At 45.9% G+C, this 27928-nt stretch overlaps 1 protein-coding gene across 2 annotated transcripts in view; it reads left to right on the top strand.

Moving 5' to 3' along the window:
* Positions 1-27928, top strand: part of SLC4A11 (solute carrier family 4 member 11) — a 91531-nt gene that overhangs the window by 4086 nt on the left and 59517 nt on the right. For both annotated transcript variants that reach the window (XM_086747133.1, XM_086747132.1), the window contains exons 2-3: positions 8963-9013; positions 20035-20187. In XM_086747133.1, the coding sequence (XP_086603259.1) occupies positions 8963-9013; positions 20035-20187 (204 nt within the window). The remainder of the gene's footprint in view (positions 1-8962; positions 9014-20034; positions 20188-27928) is intronic.

Below are 27928 nucleotides of genomic sequence, written 5' to 3'. Positions count from 1 at the left end.
TGAATAGCCCCGAGCAAGCGAAACGCTGATGGACTGTCTCGTAACCGTTTTGGCATGTTTTACACAGTACTGCTGCAGATAACTGGCAGGTGGTGGCCTCTGGAAGACCTGCCCTGGACAAGGAAAGCATTTAGCAAAGAAAAATGTCTAACACACCTTTTTCAAGCCACATTCAACCCTGACCAAGATTCAGGGCTGTTGCAGTATTTTTTTTTTTTGAGTGACGAGGTTTTTGATAGGGCCCTGCAAGTGAAAGAGCTGTCTGAAAAGCTGTCAGTAAGAGTTAATGCTTTCTAAATTATTGAAATGTTTCAGGAAAAGTCGACTGAAAAGGCTCAACTGGCCTGTTCCTGGGCCTTTGCCAGCTTGTGGGATCTCTGGAGGTATTTGCTTTCGCTTGTCTCCATGTAGCACTTATGCAAGAAATCCTTGCAAGTCTTAAATCACCTTTTTCAGAGGGTCCAACAAAATGAAACCTCCTTCAACCTGGGGGGAAAAAAAAGGCAAATAGCTCAAACTGTCAGCCAGCCAAATCCCAAAGCATCATCGTTCCCCTGCTTCTCCACTTCTTCTGTTCACCTAGAAGATGTTGGCCAAGAAATCCAGTGGAGGAGGGAAAAATATCCCGTTAGCAAAGCAGCTGCAAGGCTCTTGATTTACGGGGTTGCTTCCTCCTGCGGCTGACCTCTGGGAGGCACCCTCGAATATTAGTTGCTCGGGTGGGCTAAATTGTGATGAGTCAACCTGGACAGCCTGGTGATGGTGTCAGCATCACTGACACCAACATTTAGTGTGCATTGGGTTGATTTTTTTTCCTGGGGGGGCAAGTTCTTTGGTAGCTGGCACTGCCGCAGCCGATGATCTTTCATTAGATGGTTTTATTGGGATGAGTGCTCTGGAGGAAGCTGGGGAGGGGATGAAGAGGGGAATTGTTCAAGGCAGTGAGGAAAACGCTTTGAGAGCAGACATGTCTGATCCTTGAGCTTGTGTGTGGGTGTGTGTTTGCCTGGGAGCGAGCAGGCAGGAGGATGCTTCCTGCTTTATCCTTTCAATATGATGCTTTCTATTTTCACAGCCAGCGACTGTGAAAATTAGTTTTGGGGTTTTGTTTACCGGAGTGGCTGTGCCATGATTTAAGACCTCCTCACACCATTTCCCGTGATCAGAAGAGTATCCAGCTCCTTGCATATCATCCCTGATTTGATACTTCAGTGCCTGCTAAGCCATGGAGATATGAAGTTGTATTTTCCACCTGGATTGGGATTGGCATCCCCCAGGGTGGTCACACGGAGACAGAGGATGCTGTTAAGCTAGGTCCATGGAGAAAAACTTTGTCCAAGTGGCTGGTGCACTGTGGCATAGCTTAGGAAACGTCAGAGGGCTGGTGGTGTGTCCTTCAAAAATCAGAGAAATGGGAGACTTCCCAGAGGTGTCAGAGATGTTTAGTTTTGGGTAGTCCATACCTCTTAGTCCCAAAAGCGGTGATTTGAGGGATGTGAAGCAAAGAAGTGGGTGAAAATCCTTTAGGAATACTTCTGGAATGGGGACAGGGAAGACAAGTGGCTTACCTGTGCAGTTCTGTGGCAAGAAGAGTGTGTCAAACATATATAACTTCTGAAAAGTGCTCTTGACTAACAAACATCATCTCCTGTAAGGATTACTTAGAGGACTTGGCAATGTCTACACTTAAGTGAGGGGACAAGGCTTGTGTCCCTGCAGGTCCGAGTCTCCTGGCTAAAGCAGCAATTTGCCATTGAGCTGGACTATGTAAAAGCACCTTTCTTCTGTCTGCTGTGGCCAGGGCTTTGTCTTGTAAAAGCTTACCAAGGTGAAGGGGTTTGGAGTGGACTTAAATCTCCCCAGGTCATGGCTGTCTTCTAGATTGGTTTCAAGACCTCAAAAGTTGATTTCTTGTAAGTGTCTGCATGCAGACAGTGTTTTAATCAATCCGTTTAGGTAAAGGTCTCCAACAAAAATACTTTCTTTATTACAAAGCGGTGCCAACGCTCGCTGGTGTACCATACCACTGCCTGTGTTAAACCTGTAGGCATGCCATGCGGGGATGAGTCCGTTGGAATAAATGTGCTTGATGGGTTGTGGCCATCCTTCAGTGTCTGGCTGTGTTTTTCAAAGGCTTCGTGAGGAGGAGGATAAGCTGGTAAAGAAACATGAGGGACAGTGGTGCAGAAGGGGAATGTAGACAGGGGAATCTGCCCTTCCTGTGAGCAGTGGTTGGAGTGTGCTCTTAGGATTTCACCATGATGATGGGTACGTTGCTGACTCTTTACTCTACAAACAGTGCTGTAGAAAGAAGTGTTAGGAGGATATTTAGAGGTGTGTGATGGGGCAGGTGAATATAATCCGGGGAGGAGGAACACAGCTGGTCCTTTGTGGAGCTGGGTAGCTTGTGGGGTTCTACTTAGCCTTTCCCTGTGTCTCTGCCACTGAGGTGAATGAAGGAGCAGCTGAGGAGAGAGGGCTCTGGTGTGCCTTGTGAAAGAGGGGTTCATCCCCCTCAGCCTCTGCTTAGGATGGTACGTGGATGGATGTGTGTCTGCACTGAGAAGGCACGTGTGGTGCTCGCAGGGGGAGCAAGGCTGTAGAACTGCCTTCAGCTGATCTTGACTCTAATCCCCTTGAGATAAAACTCCCCGGAAGGTAGCAGACTGCTGGTGTTTCCCACTTAATGACTTAAGAGGGGTAAAAAGGCCTTTCATGAGTTCTGTTATGTTTTCCTTTGCCTTTATTGATGCAAACTGGTGCTTTCTGGGGAAAGGTCTGCGTTTGGGCTTGCTGTGGGCGGCCGTGCTCATACACCGTACTTACCAGGCGCTTTCCTGCCCAAGTATTAACAAGCATGCTATACTCATTTTACACTTCCTTGGATTATGGTGATTGGTTTTGAAACCCTGACTCGTGTGGCTTGTATTTTTTGCTCTTTGACACACCTCCCTAGGTACAGAGAAAAATGGGTAAAATCTCAACTGTTGCCCTGTATATCAACTGTTATTGCCCAGAACAGCAGCGTATGGGCGTGCTTCTTGTCTCTGACTTGCACCAGTATGAGCTGTGCTTTCACCAGCGTTTTCTAGTTGAAGTATGTAGGGTTGTGGGAAAGGAATCAGCTGCTTAATGTGTAGATAGAAATGCGAAGTGGTGAATGTCGTGGTTTTGTTAGTAAGGGGGGGCCTAAGGTGGTGCCCTACCACCTTAGGCCCCCCCTTACTAACAAAACCACGACAGTGACTTAAGGCAAAATAGCTTTTAGCGTGCTGCTGTCCAGTCACTCTTGCTGACTTGGATGGTTTAAAATAATTTGCAGCAAATGTCTCCACCAAGAAAACTCGCTGCTTGGTCCTTCCCTGAAAACTGCCAAAGTCTCCTATTTTATGAGCCCAAGGAGTGCTCTGCAGGAGAATCCAGAAATATTGATATATTTGGAACTGATCAGCCTAGTCAGTGTGATCAGATTTGCTGCCCGTCGAGCTCTTTCCCTCTTCCGTGGTGATGCAGTTGTGTTATGAAAGGAGTTTGAGGCTTTTTGATCTTCCTGCTGAGCTCTTGCTGCTTACAGAGACTTTTAGACTCAATTGCAAGCTCCTTTCAGTCAATGCTCCACATAATTAAAAATAAGTCCTCTCCTGCAGGTTTCCCTTGGGATATTATTCCTTGTGTGCGTGGTTTTTCTGTTAAGTCTGTCTGGTTTTCTGCATACTCTGAGTGGAGGAGGGAAGCTGCATCGTTTGGTGTCTGAAGCACATAAATCGTGGCTCTCCCCCTGGCCCAAACTGCACGAACCTGGGTGCAGCTCCTTGGTCACTTGTGCTGCTGCAGACTTGTTTGAGCTGGACTTGGCCCCAAATCTGTTTGAGGTAGGGCAACCAACTGCTTCGTTCCCCATCATGCAGGGAAGCTGGTACCCAACTATTTAACACCAGTGATGGATGCTTAGCATTGACTGAAACTGCTGGAAGTCAGCCTGAAGTGGGAAAAACCTTGCTTCAAAACAAAAACCCTGCATGTCTTCTGGAGAGTAGATTTCTTTCTGGATAATTGGGCAGTTCAGTCTGTCATGCTGAGACTTGGTCATTCCTCCTGGGAGGAAAGTGGGAAAGGCTAAAGGCTTTTTCAGCTGAACAGGTGATTTTTGTAACTTCTTGCTCAAGTATTTTGCTTTATCAACTTTAAGGCAAGACATTGCATTTGCTGATGAGTTTCAGAAACGTCCAAAGCTTCAGCAGAGCAGTGTTGAAGGTGGCGTGGTGGAAATTGGGATACTGGAGCACACTCTGAGTCAAAGATGGTGAAGGTAACCAACATTTTCCGATCAGTACTTATGGGGCAGCTAAATGTTCCAGATGTACAGGCTGCCTTTGTTCAGAGATAACCCAAGAGCAGCCTGTCAGTGAGAAAGTACCTTTTCCAATAACTCTTTCAAAATGGTGTTGTCTGAAAGTAAACTCCAATTAAACATCAAGACACTACAACTTGGAGAGATTTACTGGAGGGAAGTCATAAAAGTCTGTAAGTACTACTTGTAGAAAACTTGTTAGAGAGTTATGTTTTGCTTCAATATAAGGCTTGTGCTGCAGAGGGCTGTTTACTTGGAAGATGCTAGCAGAAGAACATTGTAATTGAGTTACTGAAGTATCCAGAGAATGTGTTTTTATTTGTAATCCGCTAATATTGCAAGGCTCAAGAGAAATTATTGCTAACCTTAAAACAAGAGAGTTAAAATGAGTTATTAGATCTGAGACGCGTTTCCCGCAGGAATTTAATAACGAAGGAAGGCATGGTAGGGTTTTGTCTGTTTTTGTTGTTAAATGCAAATGTAAAAATGGTAAGAATGTAAGAAATCAGGAAGTATATCCACTTCGTCTGATATGTCCCACAGCAGATCACCTGATTTGTCCTAGTCCTAGCACTAAGCACCTTAAACTACAGCAAACTTGACTGTTAAGTTAAGTTGTAAACTTCATGTACTTCCCCTGGGTGGCTCTTGGAGTCACTGCTATAGCTTCAAGTCAAAGGGCAGTGGCTTACTTATGAAATCTTAAGCTGTATCCCTGAGTCTACAGAAATAGGCTTTGTTTTCCATTTTGCAGCGCTTTAGCTCTCCGCTTTTACTTTGAATTCAGTGTACACAAAGGGATGAGAAACTAGTCAGAAGCTTTCCTTTGAAAAAAAAGCAACTAGGTGGTGATGCTTTTAATGCCTGTCCAATTTAGTCTCATCTAATAGACATCCCTCTAGGGAATAAAGTGGGGTGGCAGTGGAAACTTAGTTGCTGGAGTAAATTAACTCTTAAAAATGAAGAGCACTGCTTAAATTGTCAAAAGAGCTATACCACCTGCTTTTTGGCAGATAATGGAAGATGGCTTCTTGTTCTGCCTTTGGGCAGGGAGAGCAATTGGAGAGTCTGGTTGTCCTCGTAGGTGTTGGAGGAGAAAGCAGAGTTTAGAGAGTGAGGACATGGACCTCTCTGTAAGAGAGAGGCACGAGAGTGAATTTGCTGTGTTGTGTATCTTAGCTCTTCAGGATAATGCTTTCCAGCTTTGTCTCTAGAAGCCTGACCTTCCGTCTTGCTGAAATAGCTTTGCCTGGATTTTAATTGCTGAAATCTGAAAGAAAAGCAGAGGGAAAGGAACTAGCAATGTGAGTTTGGATCTGAGGGAAGTGGTAAACTGGTACGGAGAGGGGCAGCTCCCACCCTGTGGTAAAGTGCTCCCCAGACTGGGGACCGTAAATCATGGGCTGATTTATACTTTATGGAAATGCTTTTGCAATGTCAAGCAAACCCTGGAGCATCTTTAATGTATTTGGGGACTCTTATTCCTGCCCAGGCTTCTCTAAGCTGAACAACCGCATCTCTTGCAGCAGTGTTTCCTAACTGCCCCATAGCTGAACTCTTAATTTCACGAGTGGAGGTGAGATGGGGAGAGGAAATACAGGCTGTGTGTGTCGGGCTGTGGGTATCTTACTGTTAGAGAAAAGAGGACTTGGCCTTGCTGTGAGTTCTGCGCAACTTGAACCCACTGCTCCTGTCTTCAGCAGAACATGATGAGACCTCGGATATTAAAATCTCATGAGCCTTGTGAAAGGAGCGGCATGTGGAGCCCGCTGGTATGTTTGCCTTGGTGACTGCTGCTGAGCATGCACTTGAGCACAGTCTAGCTGGCCTCAGCCTTAGCATCCCATAAACATGAGCTATGCTTGCTTGTGCTGAACTGGTTAGGGAAATATGGAAAGAACAGGGTTGATGCTTGAGGAGGCAAGATATTAATTGACCTGTCCTCCAAACCTGTCTCCTTTGTGCTCAGTTAAGTTAGGTGGATGCTGTATTCTCTAGGTTCTCAGATGCAGGTGATGCAGATGCCAATTTACCCTTCCTACCTCTACTTCTGCCAGTGCTTAAAGGTCTTTAAGCGAGTCCCCTAGCTCCATGCGTGCGTTCTGGACTTGTGTAAGCCCCCCATCACCTTTCACCTCCTGGGCGTGTTACACACCGGTCCTGATGTTAACATGCGTAGCCCCTTCCGTGGGGGTTGTAACAGCTTTTCAAAAGGCTCCAGCAAGACTGTTTTGAAGTCTGAATCCCGTTGACGCTATGGGACAGTATTGCGTAGGGAGAAGACAAATTACCAGGGCTGGACTTTAGCCAGGACATATTAGGGTGAAGCCTGACTTATTTTTTTTTTTTCCCCAAACGTGCCATTGCATCTTTAATTACAAGGTTAAGACCTCTGTTTTATGACTCATCTGAAAAAACAGCACCTCCGACATAATTGCCAGAGCATGTTGCCTAGGGGACTGTTGCTCATTAGTGATCAGAGGAACGAGTGCCACCTAATGAAATGGCACTGCCTGCTGTAACACCCCAGCCTTGCCCTTTTCATGCCTGGTCCAAGCAGTGACCAAAACCAGAGTCTCCTGTAAAGGTGTGATGTCAACCCAGGCAATGCTGCATTTAGAAGGTATTTCTAATGAAGAAGCCAACTAACGCTCAATTCCTGTTAGGCACTATCAACTCAGAAATGTGTGTTCAGTTAAAGAAAAAGCAAACTGTCTCACTTTGCCTGGTAAAGGATGAACATGTGGCTTCAGGCTCCCTCAGAAGCCATAACAGAAATGAGAAACTGATATACCATCTTGGTGGGAATGTCAGTTCCTTGGGTAATCCGTCTGCCTAGGCGTATTTTGTTTGTTTCTCTGAAATACGTAAATGCAATCATTAGACAATAAGAGCCTCTCTTTAAAAAGCTTTCCTTTGATCATTAGCATGCTAATCAGCCTGGATGGATCTTCTCCTTCCCTTCCAGGTGGAGGGAAACAATTGACTCGTGTAATGGGTGCCCTTTGGCCACAGTGCTTTGTTTCTCCAGCATATTGTTCTGGGATGAACTTGGAACATTGTGTTTCTCTCTTGGACCAGACACTTGAATTGCCCTTGAGTTTGTGTGTTGGGTTATTTTTTTTTTTTTTAATGGTCATCAGAGTGTCCCTCCAGGAACCTGTCCAGCCAAATGCTGTCTGCATTGAAAGGTCTGAGCCATGCTGGGCTGTGACAAGTGTTACAGCTGGAAGGTGGTGCCGTCAGCGGTATGGCTTGTATCCGTCCGGCACACAAAGGCTCCCAGTGGACCAGGATGAATTACGATGTTTGAAAATGTGTCATACTGTAAAGAAGAGGGGGGAAAAAAAAGCACATAACCTGTAAGCCGAAAGTTATGGGGTAGAGAAAGTGTCTTTGGGAAACAGTCTCATACCTCAAACAAAGAGCAGGAAGCCTAATCTGTAGAACAATAAAGCAGGCAAAACTTCTTTCCTTGTTGGCCCAAATTCATCCCAGGCTTGCGTAGGTAATGTTTGATTAGCCTAATGAAGTGGGGAAAGACAGAGCAAATCTATTCCTCTTTCTGATTGCGTTTTGGCTGGGAAGCATGGGAAGAGGCAACGTCTAGTCGCAGCTTTCTAAGGGACTGCCTGGGTGACTCTTGCTCAGGGCTGGAAATAAAGAGCTCTGTTAGCTGTAAAACGGGGCGTGCACCTGTACAGAAAAGCCGGTGCTTCTAGCCCACGGAGCCTGAACTGTCAAATACCGTTAGTGTTAAAAACAGCCAGGCTGAGTTTGGGTCCCAGGCTTTGACACCTGAAAGCAGGTGCCCCTATGCTGTTTGAATATCTTGTTGTGTGGCAAATACCCCGTTTGCTGGCAGTTAATTGCAGGGCTGACTCACTAACAAATAAAGCGTGTTCCATGGCGAATCATGGGGATTCGGTCCCGGTGCTGCTGGCTGTGTTTGTGGGTTCGCTCTCGGTCGGCATCACTTCCCCATTTGTGGCTTCCTTGCGAGACCCCGCTGGTGCAGATGGTGTTTGCTGCAGGACCCCAGCTCAGGAAGCGGGCCAAGGAAGGCTACAGTGTTATGGGGCTTATCTTCAAGTGCCAAGCGCTGTGTTGGGATATCCTAATGATTAGGAGCAGCAGGATAGAATATGACATTCCGCTCTCGCCTAAATTGAGTTGGTTTTTTTTTTTCTAAATTAGACTGGTTCTTTTTATCCAAGCATAAGTTACAACCTGGACTTCACTACGGCTTGTATTTTTTAATAAAAGCATCAGAGATGTCTGTCTTATTTTTGGATGCACTTGTTCAGGTTTGATAGGTCACTGAGATGATCAGGCTTGTCCTGATCTTTAGTCTTGCTGTTTTCTGGTCTCAGCCCAGCATGTCTGAGACCACTTAACTTATTTCAAACAGTGACTGTATAGGATACTCTGGTAAATGCTGAAGTCAATAAACAAAACGTTAAAGTTGCCACATCGAGGCGAATCTGATGCCTGTAATATTCTGGGTCTGGCTTTCTGCTGTAATCCAGGCTTTACAGTGTGTTTAGCAGTAAAGTGAAGACATTCAGCATCTTGATGATTCTTATGTTTCCCTCTTTTCTGTCTTTTTAGAGTCTCCACCAGCAGCGATGTCAAGAAATGGATACTTCTTTGAAGAGACTGGCAAGTATTTTTTGACTTTTGTATTGCCTTGTTGGAGGGAGAGCTGTGCTACAGGGTTGGCTGAGGACTTGAAACAGGCGGTACAAAACTCACTGAGCTTAAGCAGCGTGCAAACAGTCCGGCATGGCTAGTTGTGTGAGCTAGTCCTGGAAGCGGACTCTGCATTTTAAAATTCTGTAAATGTTCTAGATGTTCAAAGGAACAAATAATCATCTTCACGTTGTCATCAGCAACTATTCTAGGTGGCTTCTTGTTTTTCAAGTTCTTTCAGGATGTTTTCCTGTAAGGCTGGCAGGTGTATTTCCTTGTCTTTTTCTGGAGTGGAGATCACATGTAGGTGTCATACCTTTGGAGACACCATGCCAAGAACATCAGACAAATGTTGGATGGCTCTGGTAAATGCATCTTTTGGTGTAAAGTGCCCTCAAAGATTTTTTTCTTTTGAATCCAGTTGTGGTGTTTGGAAACCTGTATCATCTGGCTTAACAAAGGTGGCTGAGCATGTGCAGGGAGTTGTTAGGGAGAGATTATGTTGAGATTACAACTTAAGACCAACCTTTTTATGATGTAATTTTGAAGAGCCTGGGGCTTCTTGTCCTTGAAGAAAGTGCAGCGCTTGGACTTCCAAATGGTGAGAGTGGAAGACTAAAATGCTTCAGTTACTTCAGGCCTGTAGATGCTTGTTGCTGTCACAAGTCTCATCTTCCAGGGGGCCAAGTCTTAGGTTGACATCTGAGAAGGGGAAGCTGAATGTCTGCCGGATGTCACTGCAGTAGATGCAGCACTGCTGTTGACGGTGCTTTCTTTGACAATGACTTGCTTGTCTTCTCTGAAAGCATTACATGGAGCTATTTCTAGGAGTAAAAGCATGAAACTGGAAGAAAGTACTCTCAGCTTCAGTAAGAGGTCTCTGAGTTGCAGAAGGGCAGAAATTATTGCCTGACCTCAAGGATGCTTTATTTCTTTGGTATTGACAGGTTTTCTGAGGGCATGTGTGGCATGAGGTCTGGGGAGTCCTGCTCCTACCTTCCCTGGCTTGCTTGTGGCCCCTTGGGATGTCTTGTCTCAATGCCTTGTCTTCCTTGAACTGTCCAAACAAAAAAAAAAGCAGATCTTGATGTTTTCAGAGTACATGTTTGTAGCTGTGGCATTCCGTGTGCAAAGCCTTCCGATGAGATACGCAACTTGGTGCCACGGCAGCGAGCATGTATTTCTGCCCTATTTGTGTTATTACTCAGCTTCCTCTTCTGTCTTAAGGAGATGGCACCTTAGAGCTATGATTAAGAATCTCATGAAACTGTGCATGCTTCTTTCCTGTTACACATCTTCATGGTTTGGGGGAAGGAGGGAAGGTTGCTTGCAAGTTCCTCTTCAGCCTGCATGCAGTATTGGATGCTCTGTTGTGGCTGAAAACACAGTGGACTTCTGGGTTATTTCATGCTCAAATCTGCTGTCATTCTTGCTCCCCGTTACAAACGGACCTTTTTTGAAAGTTCAGTTGCTGTTGAGTGATGACTCACCTTCTGCTGCCCGATTTATCCGAGGGCTTGTGTGCTTCTGCACAGAATACATGGACAGCACGTCTTGGGGCTTACCATATTCACATCCCGCTGCGAGGCAGTGCTTTGACTCTGTACAGAATTTTCATGCACTCAGATCCTTGAAGACTTACCCAAAAAAACTTAATCGGGGCTAGAGGAAACCACAGAGAAAGAAGTTACCTTTTCACATAGTTTCAAAGCTGCTTGTTTTGAAATGGAGCTACGTAATCATCAAGCTGTTTCTTGGCACCGCTTGTTCAGATCTGCCAGTTTATTATGGAGAGCAGGAGATGCTCTTGCCCCACCTTTAAAATTAAAAAAAACAAAACTCAATCCCCTGAGCAGTGTGTTGGGGGAGGCGAAGAAAAAAAAAAACCTCTTCCTTCGATTCCTTTAGCACTTAGATTTTTTTTTCCCCTTTCTCAGTAGAGAAACATTTTTTGATGCTCTTGCACAGTCGAGCTTTTTCCCTATCTCCTCCTGAGATCTTGCATATCCATATGGTTTTCTGTATCCTTAGTAATCAGGATGTTTTTGTTTCTGACCATATCTGAGGCTCTGTTCAGAGTCTGTCTCTGCCAGCTCAGTTTTTTCTTACCCTTGTTGTGTTCGCAGTAGCAGCTGCAGCAATGTTAAAGTTGAGACTTCAGTTTTAAACAATTGTGGTGAGGGTGATCTTGGCTGTAGCACCAAAACAGTGCTTTGTAAGAATCTCATGAATGTTTACTGTTCATAAAATCTTACTGAAGTATTTAATAATCTGTAGCGTTGTTAAGCACTGAGGAGCTGAGGAAAGCCCAGGAAGGATTTTCTGGTGAACGGATGCCAATATTCTGGAAGCTCAGAGTTGTTATGGTCCCACCCAAGTACCAGCCTATTTGATAACATCTTAACCAGCTAAAAATCTGCAAAGTTAATCAAAGGAGCCCATGTCTTTAGCTACAGGTTTCCCATTTCCAGCGTACTCTGATTTTCTCCTGTTGCTGGAAGAACTTGACTGAAGGCCTCTTCTGTGGCTTTTAGTGGCAGAAGGTAAATGCATGCAATACAAGTGGGAGGGGAAAAAAAATAGACAGAGCAAGCTACTAAATAGAGGCAAGATTAAGAGGGCAAAAGACAAGCAAATAACTTTGTGCCTGCCAGTTAGAAGTTTCTGATGGAAAATGTGGCACCAGGTACGATGGCAGTTGATGGCAATGTTGTGTTTTCAACCCATGTTTGTCAGTTTTAATAGTTCTTCTCTGACATCTCTTGCTGATGAAAATCCATGTTTTTACTCTTTTTTTTTTTTTATTTTTATTTATTCTGTGAAACGAGCCTCCTGCACAAGCAAATGAACCAAACCTGGCACGGTCCTGTAGTGTTTGGTATCCCATCAGCAGGCGATGTGTTTAAGCCGCTCAAATCTTCAGCAAGGTTGTTTTCTCAAATGAGTTTTCTGCCTGGCAAATTGAAGTGACAGAGATGGTTGTGTAGACCCAATCCAAACCCGAAGATAACTGGAGTCCTGATGAAATGCGGCTTGGCAATCAACGTTCAGAACAACTACTCATCAAGCCTCATGTTGTCTCTTGGCTGTCGACCTCCTTGGTGGTGGGGGGGGAGAGTATCCAGTGCCTGCTACAAGTGGATTAGCTCTAAAGGCAGTGGTATTAGCTGCAAGTCATTAAATTCTGCTGGTGTGTGATGAGGTTTTTAATTGACCCAAGAACTTTCTCTGATAAATTAGCCTTCATTTTTTTTGTCTTATCTTGCAAAATCCAAAGGAAGGAGTCCCAGCTTAGCGCTGGGTATATCTGAATTGTTGAGCTAGCTTTAAAACAATGGAACAGATATTGCAGCATGAATTTTTGTCTTACAGAGCAAATCCCTCGCTGCTTGGTCTCCTCTGACTTATTAATTGGTTTTGCTGGCACAATAAATTACAGTTGCGTTGAAGGGCCCCAAGGCCCCAGTCTGGCTTGGGATGTTTGGATATATTTTATCTGCTTGTTTTTGTTTTTCAGTTTGCAGTTCGGTTTAGTGTGTGTACTCTGGGATTTTTTTTTTAAATTTGTCTTTATCTGTCTTGTTTGCTGAACTAGAAGATTAATCTGTCTTTGTGAAACAAATCCTTTCGCAATGGGTTTCCCCCGACGAGATGCCCAGTTTACCAGCAGGAGATGCACTGCTTCTACGTATGGAGAGTCCGAGGGGCCAGCTTGCAGGTCTCTTGCAATTTTTTTTTTATTTCTGAGAACTATCTATCAGGAGGCCTATAATAAAATGAACACTCCTGACTTCTGTGGCTTCTGGTACAAGAACTGAAATTCCACGTGCTGCTGTGTTTTGTACAAGCAAAACAAAAAAATAAAAACAAAGCCCCACTGAATTACTTGGAGTATTCACAAGATTTCCTAGAAATCTGGCTGCAAAATACAATACTGGAATTAATTCAAAAGTGCCTGGGTGTTGGTTTTTTTTTTTGTAGCAGATCAGTTCTTTCAGTTCTGTTATGAATTATGACTGAAGTGGCAAGGGAAACTTTATGTTTCCATCTGCCTCTTCATGACAAAAGACCGACTCAAAGAAGGGTTGGAAACGTGCGACTGAAGTTATGGCTGGCCAGTAGTGGAGGGATCTGCTTCTTAAAGGATGCAGGTCTGGTCTTGGTGACTCACCTGCTAGACACTTTCTACCTCTTTCTTTTTCTTTTTTTTTTTCCTTTTACAAGAGGTGGCTGTGGTTTAATCTGTGGTCTCAAAGCTTTAGGTAAGGGATTGACATCTCCATAGCAGGTGTCTGTTTCTCCAAAAGGCCACAAACCCATATCTGATGAGCTTCCAGTGACTGCTTAAGGGCCAAGAAGCATCACCCAACCCTTCCCCAGCTCTGCTGCCTCTCAAACTGCCCGTGGAGGATCTGGGATTGGGGAACACTTCCCTAAATCTCATCTGGATGACCCAGAGAAGTCATTAGTCTACCTGTGTCAACCCATGATGTTTCATTTAATAAAGGAGATCTTCTAACAAAAGCGTTGGGAGGTAAGCTCTGGTCTTCTCTTACCAATTAGTTGTCAGCAGCAAACCCTCATCAGTTCAACAACGTAGTCTGTGGACGTCCCCTACCCTCCCCAGTTGTCTTCTCCGGGGCTGGCACAAACCCTGTCCACGTGGCTGCCTGCCACACGATGGGTAAATCTCCTTAGGACAAATACAGCGAGCCCTGCCAGGGAATCTCTTGACTGCGAACCAAAGGAAAGGCTTAAAAATTCTAGCAAGCATCCAGCTGTAGGCAGAACTGCTTTATTTAATCAGTGTGGCTTAAATTTTTAATTTTGTGGGAGACAGCTTTGCAAAATGTGACTTGATAGCAGCTTTTGGAGGGTATTGCTCTGTGGCTGCAGCACTGCAATTGTTCTTGTCTGTGAAATGGAGTAATTTGTTAGGAAGGAAGGAATTTTTCGTGACTGCTTTCCAGACTCTTGTGATTCAAAATTACAAGTAACCCCTTAAATTTGAAGTTTAACTTCAGCAGGAACACGTGAAATTTAAACAAATCTTTACCTAAAAGATGCTGTTTTATCAATCCAGTTGCTCTTTTTGTCTGAAAAGGGAGAGTTACTTTGGGAAGTAGGTGATTATACTGGAATAAACACACGAGATGTGACCAGAAGCTTGCCTTGGTTAGTGTGTGAGAGTAGGATGCTGTTAAACCCTTTTTTTTTTTTCTAGAATGCTGTGGAGGCTGGAGAAATGATAACACTTGTACAAAGTTCTTCCTAGTCTCTCCTGAATCCTTCGATTGCTTTATCCCTGCCAATATTAACTAACTGTAAGGCTATCTAACCTTTGAAGGCAACTTGAGCCTGTGTTTTTGCGTAGAGTGTAAAGATCAAAGTGGAGGTGGAGGTTCCATTATTAATTGAGTTTTGTTTTGCACCCAGTGTTGGGGATTTGGATATTTTCTGAGGGAATCTTCAAGCCTGCAGTACTTGGGGAACAAAGCAAGCCCTCTGATAACTTAAAGCTCAGGCTGACCACTTTAGCTCACGTTAATTAAAACCTCATGCCTTTCTTGAAAATTAGTGTCTCAAGTTGGTTAGAGCAAGCTGAAACACCATGGGAGTAGAAAAATTGGATGAAGCTGATTTTTTAACTTAATGCCAGTATCATGACTAGTTTTTAGGTAGATAAAAGGTTTAATTCTTTCTTGTGTTCCTTAACGCTGTATTACAGCTAAGTACTGGGATGCTTCAAGAACTAGACCTGATTTTAGGGTAATGCCATGTCCCAGTTGATGTCCCCTTAGCTTTTGAAAGCTGTGGAATATATATTTTTATTCCTTCTGTTGTCCTTCCACACCTGACCTGTAATTCCTCTGAGAAAGTGGATGCAAATAGCTTTTGGGCTCTTCCAAAACAAGAACTTGCAAACTCCTGCGCTTGACTGGCTGCACCGGAGCTGGCTATCTGGCTGCGTGAGGTTTGACTTGAAATGCTAAGAGTGGGGCCAACTGCTGGATTTCAGTTCTGAATGGATCAGGATCAGTGACAAAACTACCTAAAGCAGGGATGTTGGGGATGTTTACCCTGCTTTTCCCCTGGGTAGAATGTCTGAGGCTGCTGAATCCAGCAGGAGCACGATGCATACTGTTGCTCCGATGTTCTGGTGAAGCGGCCACAAATACTGTTTTGTAAAACCAGCAAAAAGGTTTGTACTGCAGTCTGCTGCTTTCTGGGCCTTAAAAATTCATTAGAGAAATCCGAGCTGGCTTTTAGCATGGATAGCTGGTAGCATTGGATCACTGATCATATGAGTTCATAAGAACTCCTTTAATATAACTTTCTTTCTGGCTTTTTGAAGAGACTTCATGAGAGGGGGCAACTATCACTTTGGAAGAAGAGCAGATGCCACCCCGTGGTTCTGGAAGCTGGGGGTTGGATTTGGCAGAGGGAATAGACATTGCTGTGCAAACAGGTGCTATCAATGAGAACGCTTTTTCCAGACTTGTAGTGCAGGCTACCTTGGAAACTGAGGGAAAAATCAGTGGTTACCAGAAAACTGAGTATTTGGAGCATTACCATAGCATATGTGGTCCTTCAGAAACTGAGCCAGCAGCTTTTGCAGAGACTTGGCAGAGGTCAGTAACTTTTGACAAGCTTTGATCTTAGCTAGATTAGCAGGGCAAAATAAGAAAGCTACGTGGTTGTGTACCTTGTCTCATCCGTGTAACTTTTGCTAAATCAGTAGGAGCCGTACATCTGCCTGAACAAGATGTGTAGCATGCGCGCGCCTAGAACTGCGCAACATCTGGCATTTTCCAAAAGGAAAAATGCCCAATCTCCCCGCAAAAACCTCCTCCTCACATGTTTTCTCTGGCTTGCTGTGCTAAACTGAGTCTGTGGCCAAGTGTTGGGTAGGTGCATTTGCACCCTGAACCTCCTGGTTAGTGTGCATGCTTGCAGATGCAGATGTTGGTTTTAAAAAGCCATGATTGGCTTTGTCTCCTCTGAGGCACACCGAGAGGTTGCATTGGGGCTGCATCTGGCGTAAGTCTCATAACCTGGGATGTCAGATGGTGCTGTTCGTAATATAGCTGCTTTCTCCCAGGAAATGATTTGATTAAGATTTTGGTTTTCTCGGAGAAGTTTGCAGCCCCTGGGCTGTGAGTGCTTCTCCCACGGAGCAATTAAGATTTTCTAGGGAACGTATATGACGAAGCTGTGCTTCCTCATAGCTACTACTCCACTGATTTTATTACCCCAGCTGCCAGGTGCCACTAAGGCAGTGGAGGGGAGAGGTAAAGCCACCTCTGACAGCCTCAGCTCGGTTCATTGCTCTTCCTGACAGAGCCCTGGGCTCTTAAAACTCAGCTGAAAAGCAAAATAGCTGCAGGGCAAGAACCTTGTCAGAGTTGTGAGAGGGTTGATAGCAGCAGGACCGGGAAGATGAAGTGGATCTGAGAAGGTGATGGGAGTGAGGAGAGAAGTCTGGGGGTGGATATTGAGATATTGGAGCAAGGCAGGCCTGGGCCAGGCATGAATTACAGGGGAAGGGCTAGAGAAACCACTTTTTTTTTTCCTTCCCAGCACCTGCATAAAACGGGGGATGGCTTATTTTCACATTGCATGTGATGGGCTGAGATATGGAAGGACTTGGGGTCAAGGCATCTGCTGCTTATGGCTGCACAGGGTGAGGAGTTGCTTTTATTTCTGCAACACTGAAGGATGTTACCTGCTCTCCTTGGCGTTGTGCACTTTTCATGCTTTTTCCTTATCTCTTTGCTATGAGATGAGTCCCGCGGGATGGACTTTTCCACCAACACAAGGTGTTCTCAAGGGTGTCGGGGGGCTGCTCTGATCTTCTCAGCCAACCTCAACTCAGTTCCTGACTCTGGCCGCATACCCAGCAAAATCTCTCTTCCCTAGTGCTTTTAGACCGTATTTCAGGCTGAAGTGGTACTTATGTGCTGAGAGATCCGACTCACCCCATCAGTGTAGCTCCTGGCACTTCAGCAAATGCTGCCTTCATGTGAAGGTGACAATCTGCAGCAATAGAGATGGGGGGACACCATTTTGGAGATCTTAAACTCTTCCCCTGCCAATTTGATGTGCAAAGGTGCGTGCCCCTCCTTCCGCCTTTCCAAAGCAACTGCTTATAGCACAGGCTGTGAATCGTTACTGAGACTATGCTTCCATATGGGGACCTGATTGATATTTACACAAATTGTGCAACAGCCACATCAGATCCTGCTCTAAACTTCTGCAAAACACCAACCAAGTTTCCAGAGGAGCTTGAACGGCTTCTGCTGTTGCTTGTGGCATCTGCTGCTGTTCAAGTGATGAGATGGGAAACCAGCTGCTAGGGCTGGAGGCAGCTATTGAGCCGTGCTTAGAGAGGAAGGTGCATCTGCCATGCACACAGCTCATCTTCTCACCTCGAGGTGACCCCATATTTGACAGGATTAAGTCACTCGTGTTTTAAAATGCCTGGCAGACTAGGCTTGCAGGATTCAAAGCAGGAGTGGTTTGAAGCCTTGAGGTGGTTCAGTGACAAAGCAGACACCTGCCTGGGAGCACAGTTCCTGTACAGCCCAGGTTTGGGATTATTTGCAAGCTGAATGTTTTGTCCGTCCCTTGCCCAAGGGACATGCGGCTCCGCTGCCTTTTGTTCTGCTCTTTCCTCCCCTAAAGAGGGAAGGAACAGAGGATGCTTCCCTTGCCAGAGTCCTCGCTGACCTCTGCCCAACCCTCTGATCTTACTCCACCCTTGCCCTTCTCCCAGCTCCTGTGCTGCTCCTCTCCTGTCTCCAGCCCTCTCCGTTTTCAGGGCCCCACTGCTGCTGTGCTCTTACCAAGCTGGTTTTAGTAGCTTTGAGAAGTTAATAAATAGCTTTCCCTGCTTGGCTTTTACCTGTCTGTCTTAATTGCATTAGGACAGTGGGGAAAAAAAACTCGATCATGTTCTCCAAGCTGTGTTTTCAAACCATCTTGCCCCCACGTGCCTCCCATCTGACCCCACTGAGTGGGAAGGATGGAGAAGTGCTAACCTGTTGTGACAGCTTCCCTGGGGCTGCCATCCTGGATACAGCTGAGATGGAAAAGCCAGGATACTGGATTTGAGCTTATCCCAGGCTGATATTTGCTTTGCAGGGCTGCCCAAGCTCCCCTGGCACCACGGGGGTTGCCAGCACTAGTGGGTGCCCTGCTTTGCTGAGGAGATATTATGGTACCCATCACGTGTTTTGGAAGAACCGCACTCCAGATTTGGCAGTTTGAGATGCTTGCATGGGGCTTTGTAGCACTTCCCATGCTAGCAGGCACTTGTCTGGCTGTTGTCCACCCCCCCATGACACAGACTGCCCCTCAATCCTGGCACATCTTCCAGCCCTTGTGCAGATGTTTCACACTCGGTGGTGCCCACAGTGCCACGATGCTTCAGGTATTGTGTTCAGCTGTTTCCTGTGCTTTCCTCACTTCTTTCTGCCTTTCTTTGGACAAGTTTCCATCATGCAGGGATGGAAACAGCTGCCTAAGCTCCACCAGCAGCAGAGGACAGCACTTTTGGTGCATTTTGTTGGCTGTCTGGCAGGCTGGATGGTGGCCAGCAGCAACCTGGACACTTTTTGGAACCTTCAGAGCAGTTCTGATAAGGACAGATTCATGTTTATTCCTGTCAAGCGGGTAGATGAAGGCAGAGATCGGGAGGGAGTTTAATCTGGGATTTTTGTTGCGTTTCCTATGCATCAGACAAGCAGCTCAGAAGTCACCTGAAGGCTTGAAGCTCCCTCCGAGTCCTCCTGGGGAGATGCCGAGCACTTGGGACGCTGCTCACGGCAGGAAGCCCTGCAGCCCCTGTCCTGCATCATCGAGTTCCTGTTTGTGACCTCCCTGCTCGGGGCTTGTTTTCTGCGGTGGTGAGCTGTCAGCTAGAGATCCCTCCAAGACGGCGTGTGCCGCTTTCAGCTGCTGCCTCCTCTACGTTTGCTTATATGAGGCTTTAGAAAAAAAAAAAAGCCATAAATATTTTTAGTTTCCATTCAAGCCCTCTGCCTTGAAGCTCACCCTTTTCATTTTGCTGTAGTGCCTAAAGCAAGCTAATGAAATACATCCCTCTGCTTCAAATTAGGCATAAAAGACTTGTCGGAAGATGGGTAGAAGCTGCTGAATAATCCTGGTAATGTAAAAATTGACATTCTATAATGTCCCTAATTCTCCTAATTGAACATGATACACGAGCACACCACAAGAGTCCTCCAGCTGCTTCGTAATAAAACGTTGCAGTGAACCAGCTTGCAGTTGAACGGGACTAGGTTAAACTCTAATTAGAAGCGTTGCGAAAGGCTAAGGAGTTGTCCGCTGTAATTAAGAAACTTGTCTCGCTTTCTTGATGCTGCTGCCTCCCGCGACCTGTTCCTCTGCCCCATGGCGAGCTGCAGGTCTGTCCATCCATATCGGGTGTCTCATTGGAAACTCTTTTCTTCCCCCCCGGAGTTTCAAATTGCTGAACCACAAGCGAAACGCCTGCCCTGCTGGTGACTTCAGCTGATGAACGTGTTGGGTTTGGGGTGGGCTGGGGGCTGATGCACAGCCCTTGCTTTTGGGTTGCTACTTGGCGCTTTTACGGTTTCCAGTCCAAGTTTTCATCCTGATTTTTTTTTTTTTTTAAATCTGAGAGGAATGAGGCGTACCCCCTTGGATTTGCTGTTGACTTGGTGGGCAGGCTGGCGTGCTGTCGTCCTGCCACGCTCCGGAGTGGCCTTTTGCGCGCGTGCCTGCCTGAGGCCAAATTGAAACGTGCTGGAGCTGATTGCTTATAACTTTGTCCTTATAACTTTGTCCTTGCTAGGCGAGGGGATAAGAGAAACCCCCTCGTGAGGCACTGGGTGCTGTTGAGGCCACCCTGCTGCCATGATCGGTGGGTATGCTCCCACCTCAGTGGCTCTGGGCCCCAATGTGGCCCCCATCCCCGCTCACCGCCCTCCCCGTGTCGTTGGCAGGGTACCTCAAGTGCGACACGGACGATGGCTGCGAGGCCAAGGAGGAGACGGGGGGCGAGGAGCTCTTCGACGCCGTGAACTCCTCCATCGTCTCGGGGGACAGCATCCGCTTCTTCGTCAACGTCAACCTGGAGGTGCCACCCAATGCTGCTGGTGAGTGACCCCCCCCAAAAAAGGGGCTGTGAGACGCAACTGTTCCTTGCTGTGAAATTTTGGAGCTTTTTTTTTTTAAAAAAAAAACCTAATAGAAGTCTGGCTGCTGGGTGAGTCTTTAGCCATCTATATGAAGCATCTTGACTCCTCTTTTCCTCTTTTTTTTTTAAATAAGGCCCCAAGTTTGGGGCCTAGGGCCTTGTTGCTTTTGCTGCTGTGGCCTGGTCACTGGATGAAAGCTGTTTCTAGTGATAAATTGGGATTTTTTTTTTTTTCTTTGGTGCATGTGGCCCCTGTAGAAGCCCAGTTTTATGGCTCTGGGGCTTCTGAAGATTTTTAGACTTTTCTGATCCTGTTTTAATTGAAATGCTGGAGGTGAGTCGGATCTGTGGATTGCCTGGGTCAGTTGCTGCTCTCCACAGCAGCTGGTAAGGGAAGAAAGTGTAGGGGAACTTCTGGGGTTGGACACGTGTCTTTCGGGTTTAATCAACCTGGTTAGAGGCCAGCAATCCCTATGCTTGCTGTGTTGAGGCAGAGAGCAAAAATGAGGAGAAAACCAGCCTGTTAGGCACCTCTGATGGAGGTCAGGCCCACACAGCACATGACTGTGTCTATAGTACAGGGAAGTGCTGTTGTGTGTCAGGCCTTGTTTATAAATGCAAACTACTTGCTCCAGGTGAGGGGCCAAGTGCTAGGCTCCCCAAAATAAGCTTTAGTGGGATCTGACTCTGCTACAAGGCAGCTTTATGTGGGCAAGGAGGATGACAACGTTTGGTGATGGCACCTGCAATGCTGAGGGTGAACCCACCAGCAAAACGCAGCCCTGGGGCTTCCACGCTTAGGGAGCTGCTTTGTCAGCTTTTAGTGGTGGCTTGACTCGTACAGGCCAAGTGTTTTGTGAGAGGAGAGCTGCTTGAAAAGCAAGTGGCAAAAAGTGCTTCACAGGTGGGTGCGAGGACTTTGTATCAGGCTGGTTCTGTTGGCACCCGTGCTGTGCTGCTCCTCGGGGGAGATGGCTGAGAAGGAAGCAGGTGAGTCTGCACATGTTGCAGGTGGACATGCTTGCTCAAAACGGTGCTCTTTGTGTACTCCCTGCCAAGAGAGCAACCTTTAGGAGCTTTGACCAACATGAGGAATAAGGTGGAGGGGACTTCCAAACAGCTGAGTTCAGTGAAGGTATCTAAAACCCTTGCTATTGAGGAAGAGAATCCCTAGATTGCTCTAAGGGGCTGCTTGTTGCCTTCAGCACACCATTTTAACACCCACTGTAATGCTTATGCTAAATAGTGAAGGAGGAGGGGTAGCAAACCTGGCTTTTGAGGTATGTGCCTAGGAAAACGCAGCTCTGGGTCATGGCAGCAGCTTTGGTTTTGTCCCGGCAGCTGGAGGCAGCCTGGAGCCTGCTTGTGTGGGCACTGAGTGCTTTGGAGATTAAATGCAAGGGCTCTGGATTATACTTGCCGTCAGAGTATCGGAGAGTCCTTTCAATTTGTTCAGAGTTATTTTTAGATTACAAGCAAATCCTAATTGATCTAGAGCGAGGAATTATTGGAAACCGTGGTGCAGAATAGGCATGGCCCGGACTGTTGTTTGACTACCTTGAAGTCTACTTTTTTGAATTGGAGCAGTGACTTTAATTTAGGAATAATATCTAGCAATTTTCAAGCCTGCAATTTTACAAATGCCATCATAATTGAAAGATTTTAGGGGAACTGTACTCTGCTATGACAAGTCTGGGCTTAATGCCGTGGGGTGCATTGTTCAGGGATGAGGAATGCAAGTGCTGTGGATTCTTCTGTGTCTGAAGAAGTTGACTTCGCTTGTGTGTCCTCCTGGGCTTTAAGTGTTTTCCCTTCCATTCAAAAGAGGACAAAAAAAAGGCTTCCTCATTTCCCTCAAGCACTGATGCTTGTTATGGTGGTATTAGTTGTATCTTTTTTTTTCAACTGAGATGTTTAGGGTTTTTAAGGAGAAATGAACTTCTGGTATCCTGGAGTCTCCTTTCCAAATGCAAGGATAGAGGTTTTAAAAATGGGTTTCAGGCACAACCAAAGTCCAGATTTTCAATAAAGGCAGGTGTGAAGTGAGATTTATTTTTCTTTTTTTTTTTTCCTATGACAGCGTCAAAGTGGTCCAGGTAGCCAAAATCCAGGTTCTTCTCTGTGAGCGTCAGGCACAGGATTCCTCAGACTCCAGCTGTTTGAGTTACATAGGCTTTCAGCTCTTTCTCAGAGGTGATTTTACTGGAGCATCTTCTAGAGCTGATTTGATATATATAATAAATCAATCTCTGGCTGCAAAGGGCATCGCTGATCCTCCTGGAAAGCTGACTTCTCAGGTGGTTGAAAGTGGCTGAGATGAGCCCCTTAAGCCCTTCTGCTAATGAAAGTAGCCTGAACTGCTAAAAAAAAAAAAATACCCTTTTCACAAGCTTTCTAAGCTCTTCCCAGAAATGAGATTTAACTGTGCTGTGGCCAAGGTATGTCTGGGAGTGTACTGCTCCTTCAGCTCTTCAAGGGGATACCTCTTGAAAATGCCCTTGCATTTCTGCCACGCTCTGGGCATTTTATTTTGTACTCAGGTTTTGTGTTCCTGGAACAAAACTGTGGAGCTGAGCCCTTGCAGTGCTTGTCTCCAGGAAGACAAGCCTGAAAGAAAGGGTGGTGGAGGGGGGAAGAACAGGTCCAGAAAATGCAAGATCCCCCCCACAAACCTCTGATTTCCAACCCCCAAGGGAGCTAGTGCTCCAGGATCCCACAGGATCCTCTGGTGCTCTTTAAAGACAGTGGAAAAGCAATAACATCTTTCTACCCCCAGCTTATTCTCTTGCTTTCTCCAAGCTGGGTGAATCCTTGGTTGAGCTGAAAGGTATCTCTGTGCCAGAGGACTCGATATTGCCCTCTTGTGTCATGCAACCCATTGCAACGCTTGCTGGGGCTTGGGTGGCTGCTGCCTGGCCAGAGCAGGACTGACCACGGGCCATCTTCTGCAAAGGAGGCTCTCCAGTGTTACCTGTGTTGATTTGCTCCCTACTGTGTCACACGTGCTGCATTAAATAAATTTGCTCAGTCTCCAGCAGGAAAAACATCTAAGGTGACTCGAAACGAGATAAATAGCTGCTCTGTGATATCTGTGAGTCTCTGGGTGCAGGTTCTGGTCATTGCAGTTCAGCCTCTTGGCTGAACGTGGTGTCCAAATTCTCTGTCTGGAGACCTTTTCTGGCGAGCTGCTGTGAGGTTGCTGCCCACCTTAGCGTAGGGCTAAAAGGTCAAAAAAAGAACCCATCTGGGGAGGGGATGAGCTGGTACCCCAGGGTCTGGGTGCTGGCAGGCAATGTAAGTGGCATTAGAGACGCAGTGACAGCTCTGCCATCGTCCTGTCGAGCTGTTAATCTCTGTATGATGGATGTACAGCTCGCTATGAGCATAATTGGATGCACTTCACTATAATTCTCTTTTAAAAAGATGGTTGCGTGGGATTAAACGTTGAGCCAAGAAAACATAGCACAGCCCATAAAACTCAATTAACTATTGTCATAAAACACTGGGCTGCATGCACAGCTGTGTATAAAACAGGATAGCTTGAAGAAATCTAGGTTTTAAGGTATGGCCTTATCTCATTTTTAATTAATACTGGCTATTGTCACATGGAATATTGAGCTGAAATCAGTGCAGGCGCCCAGGCGCTAAAATGCTTCTCAGTCTTGACACCTGGGTGGTTTTTTTTCTGGGTGTTTTATTGCTTCCTTGTGGTAGCTAATAAAAGCTATTTTAACTTTTTTTTTTTTAATTCTATTCTGCTCATGATTCTTCCAGCTTAGGTTTTGGTGGCAAGACTTCTGTTTTCTGCTAGTGTTAGTAGCTCCATCCTGAAGGTGGGTCTTTATCTGAAGCTAGATGCTTTTAGACCTGAATTCTGCGTTTTTGGGGGAAGATCAGGATGGGTTTTTAGAGACTGAGACTTGTTCTGAAGTCACAATAAATGTATACAAGTAGAATGCTAGATCTGTGCCCTGCTGCATGTATTTTTGCAGAAGGTAATACTACATTCCTGCCCCAAATGAGGTCCCTTCTCTCTGACACCCTTGCCCTGTGGCTGGAGAGGGAATCCCCCACAGGAGCAGGGACGTTACATTTCCTGGAGGTGGAAAATCCAGCTTGATGCTCTGGTCCCTGGGAATTTGTACAAGAGAGGATGAGGAGCATCAGTGAGTCTGGTGTGTGGTAGAGGGGACCTCTTTCCTCTCCAGACCGATGTGCTTATTTCATAGCTACTGAATTAGCTGTCTAGTGTCTTGCAGGCTCATACACAGCTCTACAACTGCTTTTCCATTCTCTTACCTAGCTAGAAGTGTATTAACTCTCCTGTCTTCACATAGCTGGATGTGAATTTGACTGTCTCTCTGTATAAAATACGTGGGCTTTTCCATAAATCCCTCCAGAGCCTGGGCTGCAGGTGTACATACCTCCATCCCTTCATCCTGTTGCAGAATCATCCAGCTAGGGGATTGAACTGCTTGCTGCTTTATCTGCAGCATGCTTGGAAATAAATCCCTGCAAATGAATACAGCAATTTGGTTTAGGTTGAGCTTTAAAGTTGGTGGACAGACAATGTAAGCCTCTTTTTTTTTTTTTTTTTTTTGCAGCGGGTCTGTGAAGCGTGTGGGGCCACACACTGCCTTGCTGTTGTTCACGGTGTTCTTAGCACTTCGTAGCTCCCTTCAATCAGCCAGGCAAATATATTTGTTATTTGGGCCTTGTTCTTGCAACTCGGGTGTTTAAAACAGTTCACCTTCTCTTCCTTTCCCCAGATTGCAATAGAGGGGCTTGCACAGGATTTTTTCCGAAACTTAGGCATTTGTGGGAGCTGTAGCTTCTCAATTTCTGCAGTATGCATTGCCACTTACAGCTGGTGCTCGTACTGGTGGTTTTAAGCGCAGAGAGGTGCCCAAAGCAGTTTTTTCGGGGCAAGAAGGCAAAAATCCTGATGGCAGTGAAAAGCGAATTGGAAATCAGGATGTGGCTTTCTCAGGGTGTGGGGGGTGGAAATAACAGAACATGATTTACGCTTCAGGAGAAATTAAAGCCTGTTCCACCCTCTGGACAATTGATCATTCCTAGATACGGAGAATCAACAGTTTCCTGTGACCCGCTCCAGAAGCACGCACGTGCACGCCCGCTGCTGCTGCTACGAGCAAAACACGGTGCACGAACTCGTGGCCCAGCCCCTGCCGAGATGACTTTTTTTTTCCCTTTAAGGGGATGAGGAGAAACGCTAGATGCTGGCGCCAAGGATATTCCAGAGAGAGTAGCGTCCAGAGACAAGTGGTCTGGGCCTGAATGGGTATCATTCTGCACACAATAGTCACATTTCCTCACATTAATATCAAGGTCCTTTTTATGTCTCAAGGCACAATGCTGACCCACGCGTTCCATCTGATAACTCCTGTTTCAGCAGTTTGATGTCAGCGTGGGATGTTGGGCTCCCAAAGCTTCCTATACTCTAATGGAAAGTGGATACACCGATTGTGTTGTTGTGGGGGGGAACAGCCTCCTGCCGAATTTCCTGACGAGGGTTTTTTAAAGCGGTGCTTACGAAGCCAAGGGAGGTGCGAGGCGGTTTGGGTAGTGCGAGTGGTTCTGCACGAAGGCAGTGTTCTTCCTTTTAGGCACTTCACCTTGGGTTTGCTTCAGGGCAATTTCCCCTGGGATTTTGAGCACCTTGTCCCTCCAGTTAGCATGGAAAAAAAAAGCAAAAAAAAAAGCACCTTTTTGCCCTGCCCCAAACTTAATGGCAAAACCTATTGCAGCCTTTTTAAAAAAAAAAAAAAAAAATTGTTTTTGTGCTGTGTGCGTGTCTGAGGAGTTGGGTGGTGTGACAAGTGACACAACGCTTGGCATTCTTATCTTGTCCCTGGTTCTGTAAAAGAGCCCTGGTCAGTCTCTGTGCTGTCCGCCTCTCTGATTTCTCCACAATGGTCCAAGAGGAGTGCAAGACAATAATCCTTCTGCCCAGCCATTGCGATGTCCCTTCTGAGCGTTGCTCAGGTGAGGTTTTCCTCCCCACCCTGCCTGCTCTACAAACTTGCAGCTTGATGCTTATCCCCACCTGCCTTTAACCTGGCTGTTGGTTGAAGAGGCATGAACCCAGCTTATTTTAAGCTTTCTGCTGCAGCTCAACCCACCATCCTGTCGTGGGAATGTGGGATAGTTGGGGGGTAATTGTTTAACCAAAAATATTTAACCAAAATTACTCAAGTCTGATAGAGGATGAGGCCAGACTTGACACAGCCACAGCAGGATAACAAAGCAAAGGATCCTCTTGAGATCCTGCTTGTGCAATCCCTTGCTGCTAGTGAAGAGTTATAGTAGTGGAGATACTTCTAACAAGCTCCTCTCATCTTACGTGCTCATGTGTTTGTATTTCTTGTTTTAAGACAACAGATTTTAAAAAGCAGAATGGTTTTTGCTGCTCGCAGTGTGGTTCAGCACAAGTGCTTGAGGCTTAGATTTGCTCAGACCCCTGAAGAAATCACCAATGCCCAGATAAAATAGCTTTTTAAAAAATATAATTAAAAACCCCACAACCCAAAACTTAAACCTTCTGCCAGTTCCTTGATATTTTTCTGATAAAATCATGGAAGTGCTAATGTATTCTGCTCTGATTTATTAACCTACTTACTATGGACATGCTCTGGGGAGTGCACGTAGATCTAAAGGAACGTGCACAGATATCTGCACAGCCAAAAAGTTCCTGCTCTCCAATTTCCACTCCTTTATCCCGAAGGAAAATATGGTCTTAAGATGCTGCAGGTGTCCACTCATGGCTTGACTCTAATGACTTTTAGGTCTTCTCAGGTGTTAAGGGCAGCGCGAGGGAAGTACAGGGGAAGGGATGGAAAGAGGATCTTAAATGAAAGGAGATCTCTTAAGGCAAAAGGTGAAAACCTTAAACTTTGGCATATGACTTTCATGGGTTGTTTTTCAGGGTTGTCTTCGCATAGAAGAAGTCATTATCTGAAGAGGGGGTGGAGGGGAAGCAAGTAGAGGGTTTCATTTCTCCGAGTTGCTTCCAGGGATGTTCTATGAAGGGAAACTGGGATGAAACCGCTTTGGAGCACAGCAAATTTCCTGCTTCATTTCTCACATCCAAGTATTAAATCTTGTTCATATCAAGAAGCTGGATGGGTCCTGTTCTTCTGCAAATGATGGAAGATAAAAAAAATGGAGGCATGCCACAGTGCCCTGGCAGGGCTCTGAATGTGCTGACACGAGGCTACAAGTGTAAGTCTAGTGTTGGCAATTCATCAGCGCTGCTAAAACCCAAGTGAACTCCCAGCGAGTCACTTGTAGCGTACTCGGTAATGCTGCGTGCTTGTGTGCATGCATCCTAGAAATTCGGGATATGCGTGTCGCCTTGATGTGGCTGCCAGGGGATGTCAGAGATGCGTTGCTGACTTTTTGGTTTTCCCCTGGGCAGAACCTGGAGCACAGCCTAACAGATAAGGTCGGCCACCCCTGGCAGCTCTCCTTTAACTATGTGTGAGGACAGAGACAATAATCCCCGTAGCTAGCTAGCTTGCCTGACTTAGATTTTTGCAGCCCACTCTGTCCAGCAAGGGCCACAAACAGAGAAATGAGAACTTTATGTGACCCTGACCTCTTTTTTTTTTTTTTTTTTTTTTTAATCCTGACATTCGGGTGTGAAATCTAGTTATTACTCCTGGTAGTGAGACATAACT

This window comes from Chlamydotis macqueenii, chromosome 4 (assembly GCF_036417535.1).
Source record: "Chlamydotis macqueenii isolate bChlMac1 chromosome 4, bChlMac1.mat, whole genome shotgun sequence".
In the NCBI taxonomy this organism is placed as follows: domain Eukaryota; kingdom Metazoa; phylum Chordata; class Aves; order Otidiformes; family Otididae; genus Chlamydotis; species Chlamydotis macqueenii.
This window is presented reverse-complemented; position numbering and strand designations above follow the sequence as displayed.